The sequence below is a fragment of the Anarrhichthys ocellatus genome, unplaced genomic scaffold (assembly GCF_004355925.1).
Source record: "Anarrhichthys ocellatus isolate YVR2014 unplaced genomic scaffold, GSC_Weel_1.0 scaffold4, whole genome shotgun sequence".
Lineage (NCBI taxonomy): Eukaryota > Metazoa > Chordata > Actinopteri > Perciformes > Anarhichadidae > Anarrhichthys > Anarrhichthys ocellatus.
The window spans coordinates 4,552,385-4,570,493 of NW_022280034.1; the positions used below are offsets into that span (position 1 = coordinate 4,552,385).

Here is an 18,109-nt window from a genome sequence, read left to right on the forward strand (position 1 = left end):
GAGGCTAAAGTACAAATACGTCAAAATTGATGTTCAGTACATGAGGGCACCTTGAAACACACACACACACACACACACACACACACACACACACTTCACAGGACAAGTGATGCACAGTAACAGGTGTGAATACATATGTGGAGCTGTTATATTGTTATACTGTGGGTGTAAGGTGTGTGTGTGTGTGTGTGTGTGCGCGTGCGTGCCTGTGCGCGCGCGAGAGAGAGGCGGGGGCTCTGTGGGGACGAGCACGAGCCTCCTCCCCTGAGATAGCGGCGACGCGCGGCGCGCTCTTGACATCCCACTCGTGCTGCTGCTGTACTGTAATCATATGATAGGGAGTCGATACCCGCTGCAGAATACCGACACACCGGGCGGACACTAGCGGAGCAGCCGGGGCCAGTTGATGGGCGATTGTTTATTTTAGTGCGTGGAGTCCTTTGAAGTGTCGCCTGAAGTCTCAAAAAAGAGCCAAACTCCACTCCAAAAAGGAACTTTTTCAAACTCTGGAGAGAGTTGGACACAGGGGGGGAAGAAAAGAAGGGCACGCAGACGAAACGTTAACCGAAGGACAGTCGGTTTAACCGGAGCTGATATTTGAATTTGATCAGCTAACAGAGAGGCCGGTGGAAACCCCTGGGGTCCTCGCATCGCTTGTGTCGGAGCGCGCGTGTGCGTGTGTGTGTGTGTTTTGGGTGAATTTCCCCACAAGTTTCTCCACTAACGTCAGCTAGGTCACTTTATTGTATAAGCTAAAGCCATGGTCGGAGAGACAGAGGTGAAGGAGAGACCCAAGTCCAACCCGGACTACCTGATGCAGCTGATGAACGACAGGAAGGTGATGAGCTCCCTGCCCAACTTCAGCGGCATCTTTACGCATCTGGAGCGGCTGCTGGATGAAGGTAACTCGGCTTCAGTTCGGGTGTTTTAACCCCCTTCACTGAAGACTCTAAGCACTTGTCAAACAAATGTCATCCCATCAAACACTGAGATATGCTAATGATGAATTATTAACCCACATTGTATTTATGTTGCTTTACACTGAATTCCTTCATAGAGATATGGTTGTAAATTAAAAATGAGCGCGTGAATTCGATGTTTGCTTTACCTCAAGTCACATTTTAATTTTGTTGAGAGCAGCACACGCACACACACACACACACACACACACACACACACACACACACACACACTCACACACACACACAGTTGGTGATGGGAACAAACAGACAGTTGTTAGTCCAGTGACCTAATGCGCAGGCTTATGTGAATGATGCAGCCCATCCCTGAGCAGGAACGAGAGCGTGTCACTGTGTAAAATATTTGATTTGAGGCTGCTTACATGCTGTCTGTACAACTTATCAATGCGCTTCACTTGTTGATATCTTACGATTCTTGCAAGCACCTCAGAAATAACGACAAAAGACTGGCATCAATGCAAAAAAAAAAAAAAAGTTTAAAAGTGGCATCTTATTTTTTAAGGGCACGCTTTTTTTTAAATGTCAGTTCCCACAAGTTCCCGAGGCCTGTTGTTGCTACTGTTGTTGCACATCAGGATCACCGAGGTCCTGACTTTGTGCTCTGTGACATGTCTCATGACGCAGCAAGGTTGTTCTTATACCAGACGACCTCTGCAGCCTGACACATGGGTCAACCTCACATCTCTGGTCGTGTTCATGTAGAAGACTGACAGCCGGGCACATTCATCCCTCACCCACAATAATGTGACACCCTCGGTTAGAATGAAAGGCATTGTACCGTGCTCGTTTTTCAGCCTGGCTGTATCTCCTGCCTGAGTAATGTGGACAAGGGCACAGCACCAACAAAGTTTGTGCCGGGTAATAAGAAAGCCTGCCAGTCACACATACTGTCAGGGTGCATGTTTGTGGCATATTCGGAAACACTCCGGTGGAGTCCGGTCTATATATAATCCAATGACAGGTTGAAGTGTTAAGATAAGGCCTGCTACAGCTTCCCCCCCCCCCCCCCTTTATCTCTATTTCCTTTGACTCTCTTGTTCTTCTTTCACTTCTCAATTTCCTCCCTGTTTTAGCTGAAGTGTGACAACAGCCCTGCTTGACTGTGCAGATTTGTGTGTGTGTTTTTTTAATTGTCACTTTTGGTCTGTAACAGGTCAGAGTGGGTTATTAGAGGATCATCATTGTCCCTGTAGCTGTGGCTTTAATTATAGGATCCTACTGTAGTTATTATGGTCAGACTTATCACTCTCAGAGCGGGGAGACATGCCTGTCAGCCTGCTTAGGTCAGATGATATTTGTGCCTCGAGGCAGTTATTCTGCAATGTGTGTGTGTGTGTGTGTGTGTGTGTGAGAGTTGAAGCCGGGTGTCAGTGTGTATGTGTTGCATATATTTGTGTAGTGCAGTAGTCAGTTATTATTGTGCTAGCGTGTCATTACAAAGGCATCAAAGGCTAACGTCGGCCATTGAGACAACACTAAACAAACAGACAGGCAGACAAACATAGTCTCACTTATGTTGGTGCTTCTGCACCAAACCTAAGACAAGAACTTGATCATTGAAGTCATTTTGCAGCTTTTCTGTGGTTTATATCATTCATTTGAAGATGTCAAAAACTCTGGAAAAACTTTATATGCCAGAAGATTTATCAGTTAATCAAGACAATGGTGTGTAAATAATCACTAGTTGCAGCCTTCTTGCTTTTTAAAAATTGAGATTTTTGTGGTTGTTGAATAACTGTCCTGTACTAGAACTTCATAAAAACTGGTGGGTAAAGTAGGTCACTTTGACCCCCACTGACATGTATGTTTTTCCTTGTGTTATTTACAGACTGAAATGGGGAGCAGTGTGCATGTGTGTGTGTGTGTGTGTGTGCGTGTGTGTGTGTGTGTGTGTGTTAAACCCAGTTGGAGAAAGAAATAGAAAGACAGGAATTGTCAGTAATAGAGGAGGCCTGATTGCAAACCAGTCACTACATTGTGGTGGAGAATGCTTGTGACCGTCTCCCTGCCTCCCTGTGTATCTGTCGTAATTGTCTGTCTGCTGTCACACTCAGAGCCTCCCGTAATCCTGGTGGCCGTGACTCATCGTTCTAAGAAATAGACGGTCTGAAGAAACGTGACACTTGCGGTTGCTCCTCGACACTTTCACGGACGCCTTCGGTTAAACTTTGCTCCCTCTTTCTGTCTCTGTCTCCCAGAAATCGGCAGGGTACGCAAGGACATGTACAACGACACAGTGAACGGTGGCATGTTCAACGGGCGGGACATGGAGGAGCTTCCCGAAGCTGTCGGCCCCGTCGCTCAGCTGCAGGAGAAGCTCTACGTGCCTGTCAAAGAGTACCCCGACGTGAGTGGACGAATCCATGACATTTGACCTTTCAGAAGAGTTTCTGTTTACTTTGTCCGGTGACTTTATCTCCTCGTGGTTACAGATGGGCGGCCAGAGGGTCAGTGAGGCTTTTAATCATAGCTTTATATTTTATCTACAAGCTGATTTCATTCTGAGATCATCTGTGCTCACACCCAATGATGTAATCTTGACTTGATCGATAATAAACCCTGGCCAGTGTTTCCAATAAGATAAAAATTCATAATTTACAGTAATATTTTAAGATTCAGATTTGTTTTTCTCAAAAAGGCAATATTCCCTTACTTCCTGATTACGTACGATTACACCATATATATTTCCACCACTCTTAAAAAGGTGGATGAAGTCTTTCCCCCAAATATAAAGACAAGTGCACGGCAGTCAGTGAAGGGACCAGTACGCCGCAGCTCCCGCCAAGTACAGTTAAGCACTTCGATATGAGTTGCGTTGATCCTCATGCTCACATGATTTTCCCCACGCATCAGCTCGCCAATCACCGAATACAATGACAGGCTGTCCTCACTCACATGACAGGAGGCTAACAGGAGACACACACACACACACTGGAAAACGGTTGAGATCAGGGTTAAATTTAGAGAGAGGTTCCTCTATCTGGATTTGCGGCCGTGTCTTGGAGAGACTCTTGGGTCGCCCCTGAGCCCGGAGCGAATATGTTGCAACTGAAGATAACATTAGGTCAAATAAAGTGGAGTTAGAAAAGTAGGAAGAGGCTGGACAAATGCTATGAGAGACAGAGGGACAGTGGCAAGGAAACAATCGCACACACACACACACACACACACACACACACACACACACACACACACACTCACTCACTCACAGAAGGGCAGCTGTCTAGTTAATCACTCAGTCTTTGTGACAGATAAGGTTAAGAGAACGGCGCTGTCCTGTTATGCCACCAGCACCAGCCAGCACCCGTATAATGAGCTATTTTTGTCTCTCTGAGTAACACATCACAGATGCACAAACACTGACACATGCAAATACACACACATTGTAAAAAAGACAGTCTGAGAATGTGATGTGAAATGTGTCTGTCTTCCTTCAGGTCTGTTTTTTTTTTACTGTCATGTGTGTTTTTTTTCTTGCTCTTTTGCGTAGTTTAACTTTGTAGGGAGGATCCTGGGCCCACGTGGACTGACGGCCAAACAACTGGAGGCAGAGACCGGATGCAAGATTATGGTGCGAGGAAAGGGCTCCATGAGAGACAAGAAGAAGGTAAAAAAACCACTCACAAAAACACACAAGACACACACCTTCATTGTCATTTGTATGGCTCTGTTACAGGCCGTGAGAATTATTTTGCATACGCACATCGCATTTATTTTCACGATTAGTTTTCAATTCTTGAGAGTTAAAAGAGAAGATTGATACAAACTTTTATGTTTGTATGCTAAATATGAAGCTGCAGCCATGAGTTAGCTTAGCTTAGCACAAACATGGAATCTGGGGGAAACAGCTAGCCCGGCTCTGTCCGAAATCCTCAAAGTCTTGTTTTAGGTTCAAGAAATAATCCCACACATAACCACGGTTAAAACACAACATGTCATTTTTACTCTGCAGTTTTTTGAACGAGCGAGATAACGAGTTAAATTTGTGCTCCTTAGAGGTGCCGGCAGGCGGATTTTGTTACCTTCAGACCGCGAAGACGAAAGCGAATAAGCATATTTCACAAAATGTCAAACTATTCCTTTAAATAGCTTTTTTTACTTTCAGCCATTGGTTTCCATTCGTGTTAGCATGGTCTAAAAAGTCGGGTTGCTCCGTCATGCTGAACATTATGTGTACTTTCAATACTGTCGAAGTTACTTTCTTGGAGTGCCTCACATTGATTAGGGCATGATGTTAGGATGCACATTTGAGAGGACTTTCAGCAGCTTTGGAATAAATAGATTCCAATAGCAGCCTGCAGACTGAGAACGATAAACATTAGAAATGTAAAATATTCATGATTTGCTTTGGAAAATGTTTAGTAGTGAAATGGAGTCTATGTGAGTGAAACATGCAAGACTCTTTTTTAGCTTGTGGTCCTTAATTTACCAAAAACACAGATCGATCTGTTTCTATTTCTCTCTCTCTCTCTCTGTCTCTCTCTCTCTCTCTCTGTCTCTCTCTTTCTCTTTCTCTCTCTCTGCCCGCCCGTCCATCCGCCCTCCTTCCTATCCAGCCTTTCATCCCTCCCAACATCAGTCTGTCTGTCTTTCTATCCATTTATCTGTGTATCCCTCCATCCATCCGACCAACCAACCCTTCTCTCGAAATTAGTTTTTGGTTGTCAGTTTTTCTGTCCTGGTGTTCGGTCCATCTGTTCCCCCTTCCTCTCCCCTGGTGTCTGCTGTTGGACGGAGTCGGCACAAGCTTTCCAAACGGCAGGTGGAGCAAGTCCAGCATTCCTCCCCTCCCCTTGTTTCTCTCTCTCCAGAACATTCCCAACCCCGCACGCCCCTCAGAGAAAGAGAGAGACGCACAGACACACACAGAGACAGAGAGGAAGGAAAACAGAGACACAGTGGGAGGCAACGGGGGAGAAGGGAGAAAGATGTTGACTTTTGGTGTTTTTCAAAATGATACATCTCACTTGACAAAACATCCACAGAGGATAGAATGTCCCAGCTCGCAATACTGAGTTAAAAGACTTCATGATTTCGGTTTTAACTTGGGCTACGACTAACAGTTATTTTCATTTGAATGAGTTTTGGGAAATATGTGTATTTGCCTTCCGCCGAGAGTTATATGAGAAGATTGACAACACTTTCATTCTCCCTTTCTGCAATCGGGAGGAGATGCTTAGCTTAGCTTAGCATAAAGACTGGAAACAAGGGGCGGAAACAGCTGGTCTGGCTACAAAGTCACTCCGCCTTGCCAAGAAATAGTTCCAGCGCATAAAGGTCAGGTTATGGTCAAACAGAGATAGTTCTTACGGTGTAATGTTCAAACACAATGGCAATTAAAGTGTTTATAGTTGTTGTGAACGACCTCACCCGAAGGTGGAGTGAAAGGCCTGCTGTCAATGAGATGTAATATCGTTAAAATATTATAAAAATTATAACTCTGCACAATTTCAGTCTGTCATGGAAAACATGCACAGCGTTGCACTTGTTTGTACACATAAAAAGTGACAGAAATAGTTGTATCATTTAAAAAAACAAGAGATTTGGAGCAAAGTTGAAACCCAGCTCACCTCAGCGGAGCCAATCACAGCATGCAGTGGGTGTGAATATCGAATTATCGGTATCGGAAAGTGATTGGACCCAGCTCCGCCTACTCTGACGTTGGAAAGGTGTGTGGGAGTGGGTTTCTGAAGCTATTCGACCATCTGACAAAGAGTTCTGTAAAAACATACTGGCTGCTGAACAACAGGTTTAAAAGATTAAACAAACAAAATATACTTTTCCAGTTAGTGAGCTTTAGAGATGCTAGTGGGTGGATTTTGTAACCATTGGACCAAACAAGGTGAGCTGTTTCCAGTCTTTATGCTCAGCTTCCTCATATTCATCGCATATAGATATGAGAGTGGTATTGATATTCTCCTTTAACTCTCAGCAACAAAACAAATAAACATATTTCCCAAAATGTCCAGTTTTTCCTTTGAGCACAGCGGTGCTTTGAGCTAATTGCTAACGTCAGCAATGCTAACATGCTGATGTTTAGCAGGTAATGTTTACATGGAAAGCATCTTACTTTAGCGAATTAGCATGCTAACATTTACTAATTATCACTGAACGCAGTAAAGCTAAGGCCATTTGTTTTGCAGCTATTTAATTATAAATGAAAGGAGTGGACAGATTTCAATTTTGATCCAGTTCAGGATCACCAGAGTTATGAAGACTCATCCTCTGAGAACCATGAACATGTAATCACAATTTCACAAAAATCCATTTAATAATTATCAGTTATTTCAGTCTGGACCGAAGTAGTAGAATGACCGACAGACAACGTCATTCCTAGAGCCCCTGGAGCCTAAAACTAATAACTAATGTATCACATAAGCCCAAACAGACTTTCTTCAAATTCTTTATTTGTCTGATGAACTTGCAAAAGAAACCAAATATTGCAATAATCTGATAAGCAGCGGATCCAGCTTGGGTTTGGTATTTTTTTCTAACTATTTGGAACACAAAGTTATCCAAACCTTCAGGAGACCAACAAACACAACCAGCAACAGGGCCGATAATCTGGTATTTTTACCTACGAAATGATTATTATTGTTATTTAATCAACATCAGAATATTTAATTGATTTATTTGACATGGACAATGCACCGATTATTTAGCTGTACCAGAGTTAGCTATACTGATTTACATCTTCAGGACAAGAAACAGATAAAAAAATCTCTGTTAAGAAAATGAACACTGTAAAAACACAAAGTATATTCACTACACAACAAGAACATTAAGGAAGCACAACAGCAACCACCAGATTTTACAACATTAAGACACATCATGTGTTTGTGTTCAGGCCTAAATTTAAAATAGTAAGGCTGCAGCACTGTCTTATTAATTTGGTACTGAGCTCCAACAGTTTATCAACGAATGGACCATATGTTCGGCACTAGTTTTGATTAAGTGTCAGCGAGAGATTAAAGAAGGGAATAGATAAGATTAAAAAAGTGAAGAATGGTGTGATTTGGGGGAGTGCCTTCAATGAAATGCAACTCCAAACTTGTGTAACCACCGAAGAGCAAAATGGTTATTTCGTGAGTTTGATAACGAACAAAGTTGCATTGCACGACCTTGAGCCTCGAGTGTGTGTGTGTGTGTGTGTGGTTTGAGGCCGATCCAAGAGCCGAGCCAAACAAGAAGAATAGTGAAATCCTGTTCCCTCTGTGCCGGTAATGGACCGAGCTTGTGTGGCGCATTCAAACAGAGCTTTTAAAATGTTTTTCAGGAGGAGATGAACCGAGGGAAGCCCAACTGGGAGCACCTCAGCGAGGACCTCCATGTCCTGATCACAGTGGAGGACACACACAACCGGGCCAAAATCAAACTCCAGCGGGCCATCAACGAGGTCAAGAAACTTCTCGTACCAGCTGTGAGTATCAGTCCGTAAACCCCTTTGGATGGCAAATATTATGGACTGGACTGACGGAAAAACTGCATGTGACTGGATGAGAGTTCACTGTGTTGGTATGCATGGAAGGGGGGAAGGGGATTGTCAGTCCAAAAAACTGTGTGTTTGTGTCTTTTCTGTGTTTTTTGTGTGTCTCTGTGTGTATGAGAGAGTATGTGTAAGGGGTTAGGGTAATTAGGGAACACGTATAAAGGGGTTTCCATGGTAACCCCGGGTTGTTTGAAAGGCTGAGGGAATGAATGGAGAGTCTGTTCACTTGTTCTCCCCACTCCATCACTCCTTTCACTCGTTCACAACTCACTTCATTCCCAACTACTGGCTACAGTATTCCTTTTTTCGCCCTGTTTTTTTTTGTTGTCCGCACAAGGGGACGTTTTGATTGCACTCCTCAACATTTCTCACATTCTCCAGCCCACCTACATCCCCCCCACAGACATACATACATGCATAAACGTGCACAAACATGACGACAAACAAGAAACACACTGCACATAGATACACACACACACACGCATGCTCTAAAACATCCTGTTGTACACACAAACACAAAAGCACATATTTTGAAAATCACAAGGCTCCTTCCTTTTTTTTTTTTCTGCATTATTTGCAACAATAGAAACAGAGTGAAAAAACCAGCAGGGGGATTTCTATTGCGGCAATCAGCCGTCACTTCCACTCTAATCACAGCACGGTATCGGCAAAACCTCGAAGTTTAAGGATGTAAGAAGTGTCTGCAGGCAATCAGGAGCTGAGCACCTGTTCACTTCCGTTTGTAAATCCGTGTGTGTGGAGGGTTAAGTTAATGATATGTGTTGGTTTAACCCAGCCGACCTGGCTTTTCGACTGTAAATCAGTCAAGCTTTTCACCGAGCTGTAACCGGAGCTAAGAAGTTAAATGTGTCCTGTATGGTGGAGCGGCTGTGTACAAAGTCTGGTCATCTTTGTTTCAGTCTATGTTATTATTAAGGGTGTGAATCTCTCCGTATCTCACAATTCCATTAAAAAATCAGTTCTTGATTCAGTACGTAGGAATGCTAATTTCAGGATGTGCGCCAGTCTTCTGTGCGCTAATGATGGCAGAGTTAAGTGTGTATAAGATTATGTTTTTATATTTGAAAAACTTATATCAACTGATTGCAATCATGTAAACACACACCTAAGACAAAAAAAAGCAACATTTATTCATGCTAAACTTGCACAAATAAAAATGTTTAATTTCTATCAATATCTTATTGACTTTAAGAATAACAATTCAAGTGCTACAAAAACTAAAAATGCTGCCTGTTACATAAATACAATTGGTAGGCCAACTTCAAAAGATAATTCTACTCAAAATAACACTTTAAAACTATTTTTTCAGGGATTTTCCAACAAATCACAGAATAATCCTTGACACAACTTTGACTTAGTGTGTAGAATAACTGTCCATCAGCAGCAATATCTGTGTTTGTTTATAGAAAAAAACAGTTTTGGAGGTTCCTAATCAATTCGAAATATAAGAATAAGGGAATCGTGATTTTTGCAAACAAAAAACAATTCCCTCTTGCATCATAATTAGTGTCCGCATACTGTAACATTTGCTGACTTTTTGACACCCACAAAAGTTAATTCATTCACTTGTCAAATGGCTGAATGGCAGTCCTGGCTAAGTGAGCTGATTGTGCTGCTCTGCTCTGTAGGCTGAGGGGGAGGACAACCTGAAGAAAATGCAGTTGATGGAGCTGGCCATTCTCAATGGGACCTACAGAGATGCCAATGTCAAGACGCGTAAGAATGACATCATAGTTAACTTGTGGAGGAGGGTTGGTGGGTGACAAAGGAGGGGTCTCGGTACAGGAGTCCACTGTATATATGAACAATGCCTCTGTTTCTCCTGTTAAATAGACTGTTTGTCCTCTCCTCTTCTCCCCTGTCTATTGTTTGTGTGTGCCTGCTTGTGGGTGTGCGCATACTTGCGTTATTGTATGTTCGTGTGCCACACAGTCACCGCCGGCTTCCCACTCGGGACACCTCAGGCGCCTCGGCTCATCACAGGCCCGACGCCCATCCTGCCTCCTTCCCTGCGCAACGCCGCCCCCGTCAACACGCAGACCATCATGCCTCTGATTCGTCAGATCCAGAGCTCCGCCCTCATGCAGGGAGGCAATCCGCACCAGACGCTGATGCAGCAAGGGCCTGAATCTGGAATCATCTACACGCCCTACGAGTATCCGTACACACTCACGCCCTCCATATTGGAATACCCGATTGACTCAACTGGAGTTTTAGGTATTTGGAGATCAAACGCTCATCAGTTCTTATAGAGTCAATGGATGTATTATGAGAACTGGATAGCGGACTCCAATGAAAGTTGCTCAGCAATCTCGTACGTCAAAAATCCTCTTTGTTAGTCTCTGTCGCCACTTGTCCCATAGACGACAACTTTAGACGACAAATTGCTTTTTGCGCCACAGTAAAGTTCTGCACTTGAACATGGCTTATACAGTACCTGCGTCTATGAGGGTGTGTTACGTTGACTCTTTTAACTCGTTAACTCTTCATTTATGCAGTCATGCTATCAATTGACTCGACTCAACGGTCTATATACACAAAAGTCTGGTAATGACAAATTTGAGAGCCGAATTTCATCCGTTGCTAACTGTTAGCTTGCGAGGCTAAAGCCACACGTTGGCTTTCCTTTTGTAAATGATCTCTTTTATACGAGAGTAGAGTAGTTAACACAGTCACATACAAGCTCACCCACAATTCATTTACACAATGAACATATTGCACTACAGGACAGGACCCTGAGAGACATGAAAGACGAGAAGTGTGCATTTGTGCTTGAAAAAAATGACGTGCATGCACGCGGAGGACAGTTACTGACTGAGAACAAAACTGGGAAATTACTTTGCAAGGTGCTTTTGAAATCTTAACAGCCAGAACGCGATCAAAAACCTGACGTTTTCTGTTATTGACGGGTTAGGAAGCAGAACCGCACCATTTCTTTTCTGCTGCATTACCACGGTTCTCTACTGGGACAAATTGGCATCCATATCCAGCTCTTGTAATACATCCGCAACATATATAGAAGAATGCTGAAGCTCATTGCTGGGCTAACAGTCCCTTCTTCCTGTGTTTTTGCAGGTATGGCTTTCCCAACCAAAGGCTAAGCGATAGCAACCCTTCCTAGCACACACACGGACTGGCTTGCAGAGACCCCCCACCCCCCAACACATACTTATCCCACAGAGCAAACACTCAAAGTTTGCTCATACTTTAGGATGACAGATTCCTCGACAGTCATTCTGTCGTCAAGTGTCCATTCCTGTTCATTTCCTCTTTGTATTAGCAGACTAGTGTTGTGGTGTGACAGCTATTTAACTTCTTTTAATAGTTCAGCTTCTGCTTGTAATTTTAACACATTTTAGTGAACCGATAGATATTTTAGTGCCGCTGTTTGTGATTTAATATATGTTAAAGCTTATTTTAATCACAGAGCTATAGAGTGACTTTGCTTACAGCCGATGTTGAATCTACTAGTGAAGCTTAGTGAGAAATTAGTGGTTTGGATTAATATTTTCTTTAGAGAACAGAAGACCACGAAACAACAAGAACTCTGTCTCTTAGAAGTGAGATGTTTTGATTTACTTTCACCCTCAGCCTTGAACACTTTGTAGATTCCTGGTTTCACTGATGTTGGTGCCATGAGCGGACTGTTTGATGTCTTTCTGATGAGTAACCTTCTGTGTTCTGTTTTGGCGATGTCAATGGCTGTTAGCAGGTGCCATGACCACTAAGGTACGACGCTACGACAAGAGAATCCATCCTTACCAAAGGGTAGTGACCCCAGACAGAGGTTAGTTAGCTCACCAGCCACTTTATGTGTATGTGTATGTGTGTGTGTTAGTGTGGGTGCATGCAGACCAATGGACCAATTTCAGTTTACATGCGTCTGTAATATGGCATGCCTTAAAAAACGGGGGGAAAAAGAAAGAACTGCATCAGACGAAAAAGGTCACACGCTGACACGGCATCGGTGTAAAATGTGAACGGTATTTGTTGCAGTGAAAGTGAAATAAGTGAGCAGATTGGGAGGAACCATGTGAATGGTGACAGCTGCAGCGGTTATCTTTGCTCGCCTGGTAGATAAACTGGACGGCTTGCAGGCCGGGACCCTCTCAATTAGAATGGATCGCTCCATTCATGTGACTCGATCCTTGTGACTCTGGATTTGAAGTCCTCTCTCTCAGAAACGTTTGTGGGTTTTTTTTCGTTGTTGTTTTTATCTCTTCACTACTACTTATGACCCGACAAATAACTGTGGGAAATTTTATTTATACCCAACTTCATTCCAGTAGATTTCCACAAATGTTTTTTTAAATTAAATCCTGTGTTGTGCCCAATGACTATATGACACTTAAAGTAACAGTGATTGTCTTTTCTCTGAAGGTCATTCAATTCAATATGATCTTTGGTCTTTACTACTAAAACACAGCGTGTGATAACTACTGAAGTCTGTGTTACAAGCTCTTTTGTATGAAATACTGTTGTTTTGGTCTTATCAGTCGCCCACTGGACTTTATCATTGGGGCTGTTTACATCTTTCATATATTTCCTAGCCAGAGGGGTGCTGTTACCATGTATTTAGCTGCAAAATAAATTTGTATATAGGGATTTTAAGGATTTAAGTGCTTATATGAAGCTTATGAAACAAGATCGCTTTGGAAATACTTGTAGTACTTTTTTTTTAGTTTTTTTTAGTTTGTAAAATTTTATTTTTGTTTTTACGATACGCTTTTTATAGATGAAGTGTCTCCATGTAAACTTCAAACTTTTGTTCAAGGTGTGTAGCTACTACTGTTTTAGTCACCGCGAAAGGTGGCAATGAAGGCAGTGTTTTGCTCTGTCTATTTAAGATGAGGTGACCTTCTGGATTCACAGGCCTCGTGACTGTTTTATGCAATAGAAATGGACTAGCTAGCTACATTATATGTGTGTGTGTGTGTGTGTGTGTATGTGTGTGTATTTGTGTGTGTGCGTGTGTGTGTGTGTGTGTGTGTGTGTGTGTGTGTGTGTGAGAGCGGTGGTGCTCTTGTTGTACACGATGGACAAAAAACACTAAAAGGCAATAAAGATGACTATTGAAAAAAAATCTCTAAAGGAAACCAAAGCCTCTAAATTCTTGTAGTTAGTCTGTCTATTGTTAAATTGTTTCTTAAGTCCCTCTAAAATCACCATCTCTTAACCTCTCATCGCTATCTCTTATGGTGCCTCTTTGCTTAGTCATTAGGTGCTCTTCTAATACTTCATAGCAAATAGATCAAACCATAATCAATAATCAGTTAATCACAACTGTTAATCACCCTGATTTTACGCCTGCTGCTAAACAATAGCTGGACTTGTCAGTAAGTGAAAGTATATCTGAGGCCCAGACACTGTTCTGTGGACATAAAGGTCACTCTCTCACCCACATGAAACCATGCTGTCTCTCTCTCTCTGTCCATGGTTTCACTGTCTGTCTGTGCTAGACGTAGTCCGGCTAGCACGAGTAGTATCACTATAGCAGCGGCCACTCGACAGGAGGGGCATCTCCTCAAGCTTAACCCTGTGAACACCTTCATGAGCGCACGAGAGCATCGCTAACCAGCCATTCCTCGTGTCACCACCCGGTGGTTGATGCGAGTCCTCCTGAATGGTTATGCAGGGCTCATGAAGGTGTTGTGCAGCTCGTAGGTAGCGCCCCTCCTGCTGTGTGACTGCAGTAGATCTGCCTTGTTGTCATCCTGACGCCACTAGCTGACACTAATCTCTCTTCTATCTTTTTTTCTTTTTATGTCCCCTTTTATGTGCCCTTTTTGTTTCCTTTCCACGTCTGTCCGTCTCTGTCTGTCTAACTCTAGCTGCCACGGCAACTAACCCATGACCCCTTGACCTTCTGACCTTTCCGCCCACTGATGACCCGCCCATCTCTGCCCGCTGGCGTGCTCATTGGCCCGCGGCCCCCGTCACTCCCCCAGCTCAGCCAACCAGACCAGCACATTGGGAACATCCCGGCTGCTTCTGTCTAACCAGCCAACCAGACGACAGCGATCATGGGAATAGACCTCAGGACCCCGCCCATCACCAAGTCCTAACCTAAACTTTACCAAACGTGCCTTCCACTCCAAAAGCCCAACGCCAGTCTGAGCATGTTTTACAACCAGTTCAAATCCCCAATCTGTAACAGCTGTTGCATAACCAGTAGACTTAACTGGGGCCAGGCCCGAAACTGGTGAAGAGCTCCTAAACCAATCCCTGGCTGTGCCCAGCTGTCAATCTGAGCTGCCCTACCCTCAGTCCATGTGATGCAATAATAATGACTCTATTAATAACATGGTAACTATACTGATGATAATGGTACTTATCCAGCGCAGAAACCCTCCATAAACACTAAAACTAAATGAGATATGTTGATATTTTGAAACATCTTTCCTCTTCGGGCACCTCTTACTTCACTTTTCTGCACACTCTTTCAGGGGAACGGCCATTTTCAGGGCCGACCATTTCAATTAATTTATACGTCAAAGTTGGTGTTGTGATAACGACATATTAACACATTTTCCCTTCACTTGTAACACCAACAAGTGGTTCCAGTGATGTGTTTAAAATGTCACTCGTGTTTCAAAGAGTGTGTTATTTTGTGAATCTTTTCCGAGATTTCCAATTCTCCCGTTCACACGTTGGAACAAGGAAAACAAAACAACACAAAAGTGAAAGCAACAGGTGCTCGGTAAGGAAACGAGAACAAACTGGAATCCAAAATGCCAAAGTATCTTTTGAGTTTTTCTTAATAAGTAAAGTTTCCCAATACGGAGTCAACATATGCAGTGTAAATGCCAAGTCTGTACGGTGCAGATCCGCACACACAGAAGGAAGGTTGCACTTCCTTTGTCTAAATCGAGAGGACTTACACAACGATGCCTTTGCCTTTTTCACACTACAGTATTGTATGAGCTTGAACAACAGTGCCTTTATTTATTTGAGAGCAATGGAACAATGTTGCACCTAAATCTTTTGCTACCACATCGTGGGTTTGTGCCCAGCATGAAATTATGTCCTTTTGGGTTTATGCAGATTAATTGTAATCGTCTGCATTTGATGTCTTTACACCCATAACTCTTCTCAATTCAGATTTTAGTGCCAAAAAAGTTGAAAAAAAGTGGGTCATTTGAATTGGAAGTGCTGCGCAGTATTGAAGCTACCGTGTCTGAAATGTATATGTGAGGTTCGGATACCTCGAGAGAACAGTGTTATATTTTATCAATTTTTTGTGTTTGATTGTTTTGTTGGAGATGAAGTCGTCCATATCTTTATTTCTGCCTGAGTATCCTCCTATTCAGAAGGTGTGGTACAGTTACACACACACACATACACACAAACCAGCTGATGCCTTGACTTAAGAAAAAAAGAAGAAAAAAATCATGGAGCCGTAACATCTGTAACAAGTTTATAATGTATTTTTATATTCTATTTTGTACCTGAAAATAACATTAAATGACCTTTTCAGATAAGAACATTATGCCTTATTACGGAGAGTAATTGGATGAATATAACTATCCTTGGTGTGTCATTAGTAATCAATGTCCTGATATACTGGAGTCTCTGATGTCCTCTGTATTAACTTGAGCCTTTGACATCAACATTGCTTGCCCTCTGTGCCTTTTGTATACTATGAGTGTGACAATTAACAGTGTAGTACAACATTAATATACTCTTCAGTGCCACGGTTACTAACTGTTACCACTTCTGTGATTATTAACCTCTTTAATGGTATCTGTCTCTGCTTTGGATTCCTTTTAAAAAAACAACAAATTACATGTTTGTCTAAAAGAAATGAAAAAGAAAGATATGTGTTGAACCATGAACGTTTAACTTTTCAAGTGAGCAGGAATAACTCTTTGTACACTATTAAACTCATAGTTGTAAAACTAACAAACTTTGTTGCTTTTTCTCTGTAGCACTTAATTATGCAAATCAGCTTCCTTTCTGCATACTAATCACCAAACACGCCTAAGATACCGAAGGGGGAAAGAAACCCAAGGAAAGGGCCAAAACATGTTTTTTTCCCACTTCTCCTTTTCTGCGCTCTGTCTCTTGTTCTCCATACTCCCGCTATTTAAGTAGACATTACACACAGTGATGTGTGTAATAAGAGAGAACAAAACAAACCCAACTCACCATGGTTTCTCAGAGGCATGCACATATATAACAGAAAAAAAGGAAGGGGGGGGATCAGGTTTGGAGGACTAGATGGCTTGGGAATTAAAGGGAAATTGATTGTGCAAGCTCGCCCTCAAACATCTGCAGAGTAAATATTACACAGTCTGTCCCTGAAGTCTGAAAACCCACCAATAATATCCTAGATTTGTCATGGTAACTGCGTTTGTGGTAATTAGGCTCCTTTTTGTCTCGGGGTGCAAAAACATTAAAATATAAAGAGGGGTGATTAAATGTGTGGGTAATTGAAGCCTTTGACACTTGAAGTTCCCTTTAAACTGCACATTTAAGGTTTCACACGCCAAAGAGAAGAAAAAAAAAGGAGAAAATCACACGGGGGTTTTCTGTGGTGAATGCAGCAGTGGGTGGCTCATTCGTCCTCTCCCTGCCCTTCCTGCCTTCATTGTGGAGTTGAGGGGTGATATTGAACTTCAGGCTTGGAGTTGAGCCGGGCTCTGTGGCCGCAACCCCAACACCCCCTGATCACAGAGAGAGAGAAAGGACATAATGTGACCGCTGCTGACAACCCTCTGGACAGGAAGAAGCAGAGCGGAGACAGCGAGAGGAAGTACAAGGGAGACTGTGTGGATATAAATGGGTGGGGGTGCATGGTGTGTGTTTGGATGGGTGTGTACTCTTCTCTGTGTTTTTCCTGTTTTCAGTCAAGTTCTGTGCTTTTTTTCTTCTTCTCCTAGTCTGGTATGAAACACTCTTCAAGCATCTGGTAATGTATTCTGCAGTCAGCTCTTCGCCATTGCCAACACTGGGGCCCAGAGCTCCCAGCGCTTACATTTAAAGTGTGTGTGTGTGTGTGTGTGTGGGTGAGATAAAGAGAGAAAGTGAGAGGAAAAGACAGGTTGATTTACATTACTATGTATGCACAACATTCTCCACATAATTAACAACTCCGGATTCTCTCCGCTTGGTAAATATTTGATGGCCGAGCGGCGGAATGATTTTAGCTGAATAACAAGAGTCCTATAAGCTGCTCAAAAGTTGTATTTCAAACCCCGTCTCTCCCTTGTCCTCTTCCCATGTAAATAAGGCCAACTCCCCCTAACTCCGCACACCCCTCTGAGGCCGTTTAAAGACCCAACACTGTCTCCTTGTCTCCTTGACAACCAGCATACACTGGGGTCCTGTCGTGGCCTCTTTGTCTTTTGTGTTTGGGAGCTCAGAGAGACAGAAAGAAAGAGAGAGAGGAAGAGAGAAAGAAAGAAAGAGAGAGAGAGAGAGAGAGAGAGAAAGAAAGAGAGAGGAAATGAAGGATGAAAAACGGACGGGAAAAAAAAGATAACAGAGATGACATCACAGCTATTTTATGCCACAACTGAAAATTTGGTTTGTATCCCGATGATGAGGATGATGATGATGATTAGCCAGAGGCACAAAATGGGTGGCAGCTTAGTGTGAGAGTGTGTGACCAGAGTTA

The 18,109-nt window shown here is 42.9% G+C and overlaps 1 protein-coding gene across 4 annotated transcripts; it reads left to right on the plus strand.

The window, feature by feature from the left end:
* The first annotated feature begins 292 nt into the window (after positions 1-292).
* Positions 293-16,602, plus strand: qki2 (QKI, KH domain containing, RNA binding 2). 4 transcript variants are annotated; one of them, XM_031843385.1, is made up of 9 exons: positions 293-902; positions 3,179-3,327; positions 4,471-4,587; positions 8,257-8,400; positions 10,119-10,206; positions 10,423-10,707; positions 11,542-11,565; positions 12,200-12,277; positions 14,322-16,602. In XM_031843385.1, the coding sequence occupies exons 1-9, from the start codon at positions 761-763 to the stop codon at positions 14,342-14,344; spliced, it is 1,050 nt and encodes a 349-aa protein (XP_031699245.1). In that variant the 5' UTR covers positions 293-760; the 3' UTR covers positions 14,345-16,602. The 4 variants fall into 4 exon arrangements, with proteins under 4 accessions (XP_031699245.1, XP_031699244.1, XP_031699246.1 ...); XM_031843384.1 differs by lacking the exons at positions 11,542-11,565; positions 14,322-16,602 and having other exon boundaries at positions 294-902; positions 11,566-13,573; XM_031843386.1 differs by lacking the exons at positions 11,542-11,565; positions 14,322-16,602 and having other exon boundaries at positions 294-902; positions 12,200-13,573.
* The last annotated feature ends 1,507 nt before the right edge of the window (positions 16,603-18,109 follow it).

Coding starts and splice junctions, on each gene's coding strand:
- qki2 (XM_031843385.1), top strand. CDS start 761: ATGGTCGGAGAGACAGAGGTGAAGGAGAGACCCAAGTCCAACCCGGAC. Junction 8,401..10,118: donor AGAAACTTCTCGTACCAGCT/GTGAGTATCAGT, acceptor TCTGCTCTGTAG/GCTGAGGGGGAGGACAACCT. Junction 10,708..11,541: donor TGACTCAACTGGAGTTTTAG/GTATTTGGAGAT, acceptor CTGGGCTAACAG/TCCCTTCTTCCTGTGTTTTT.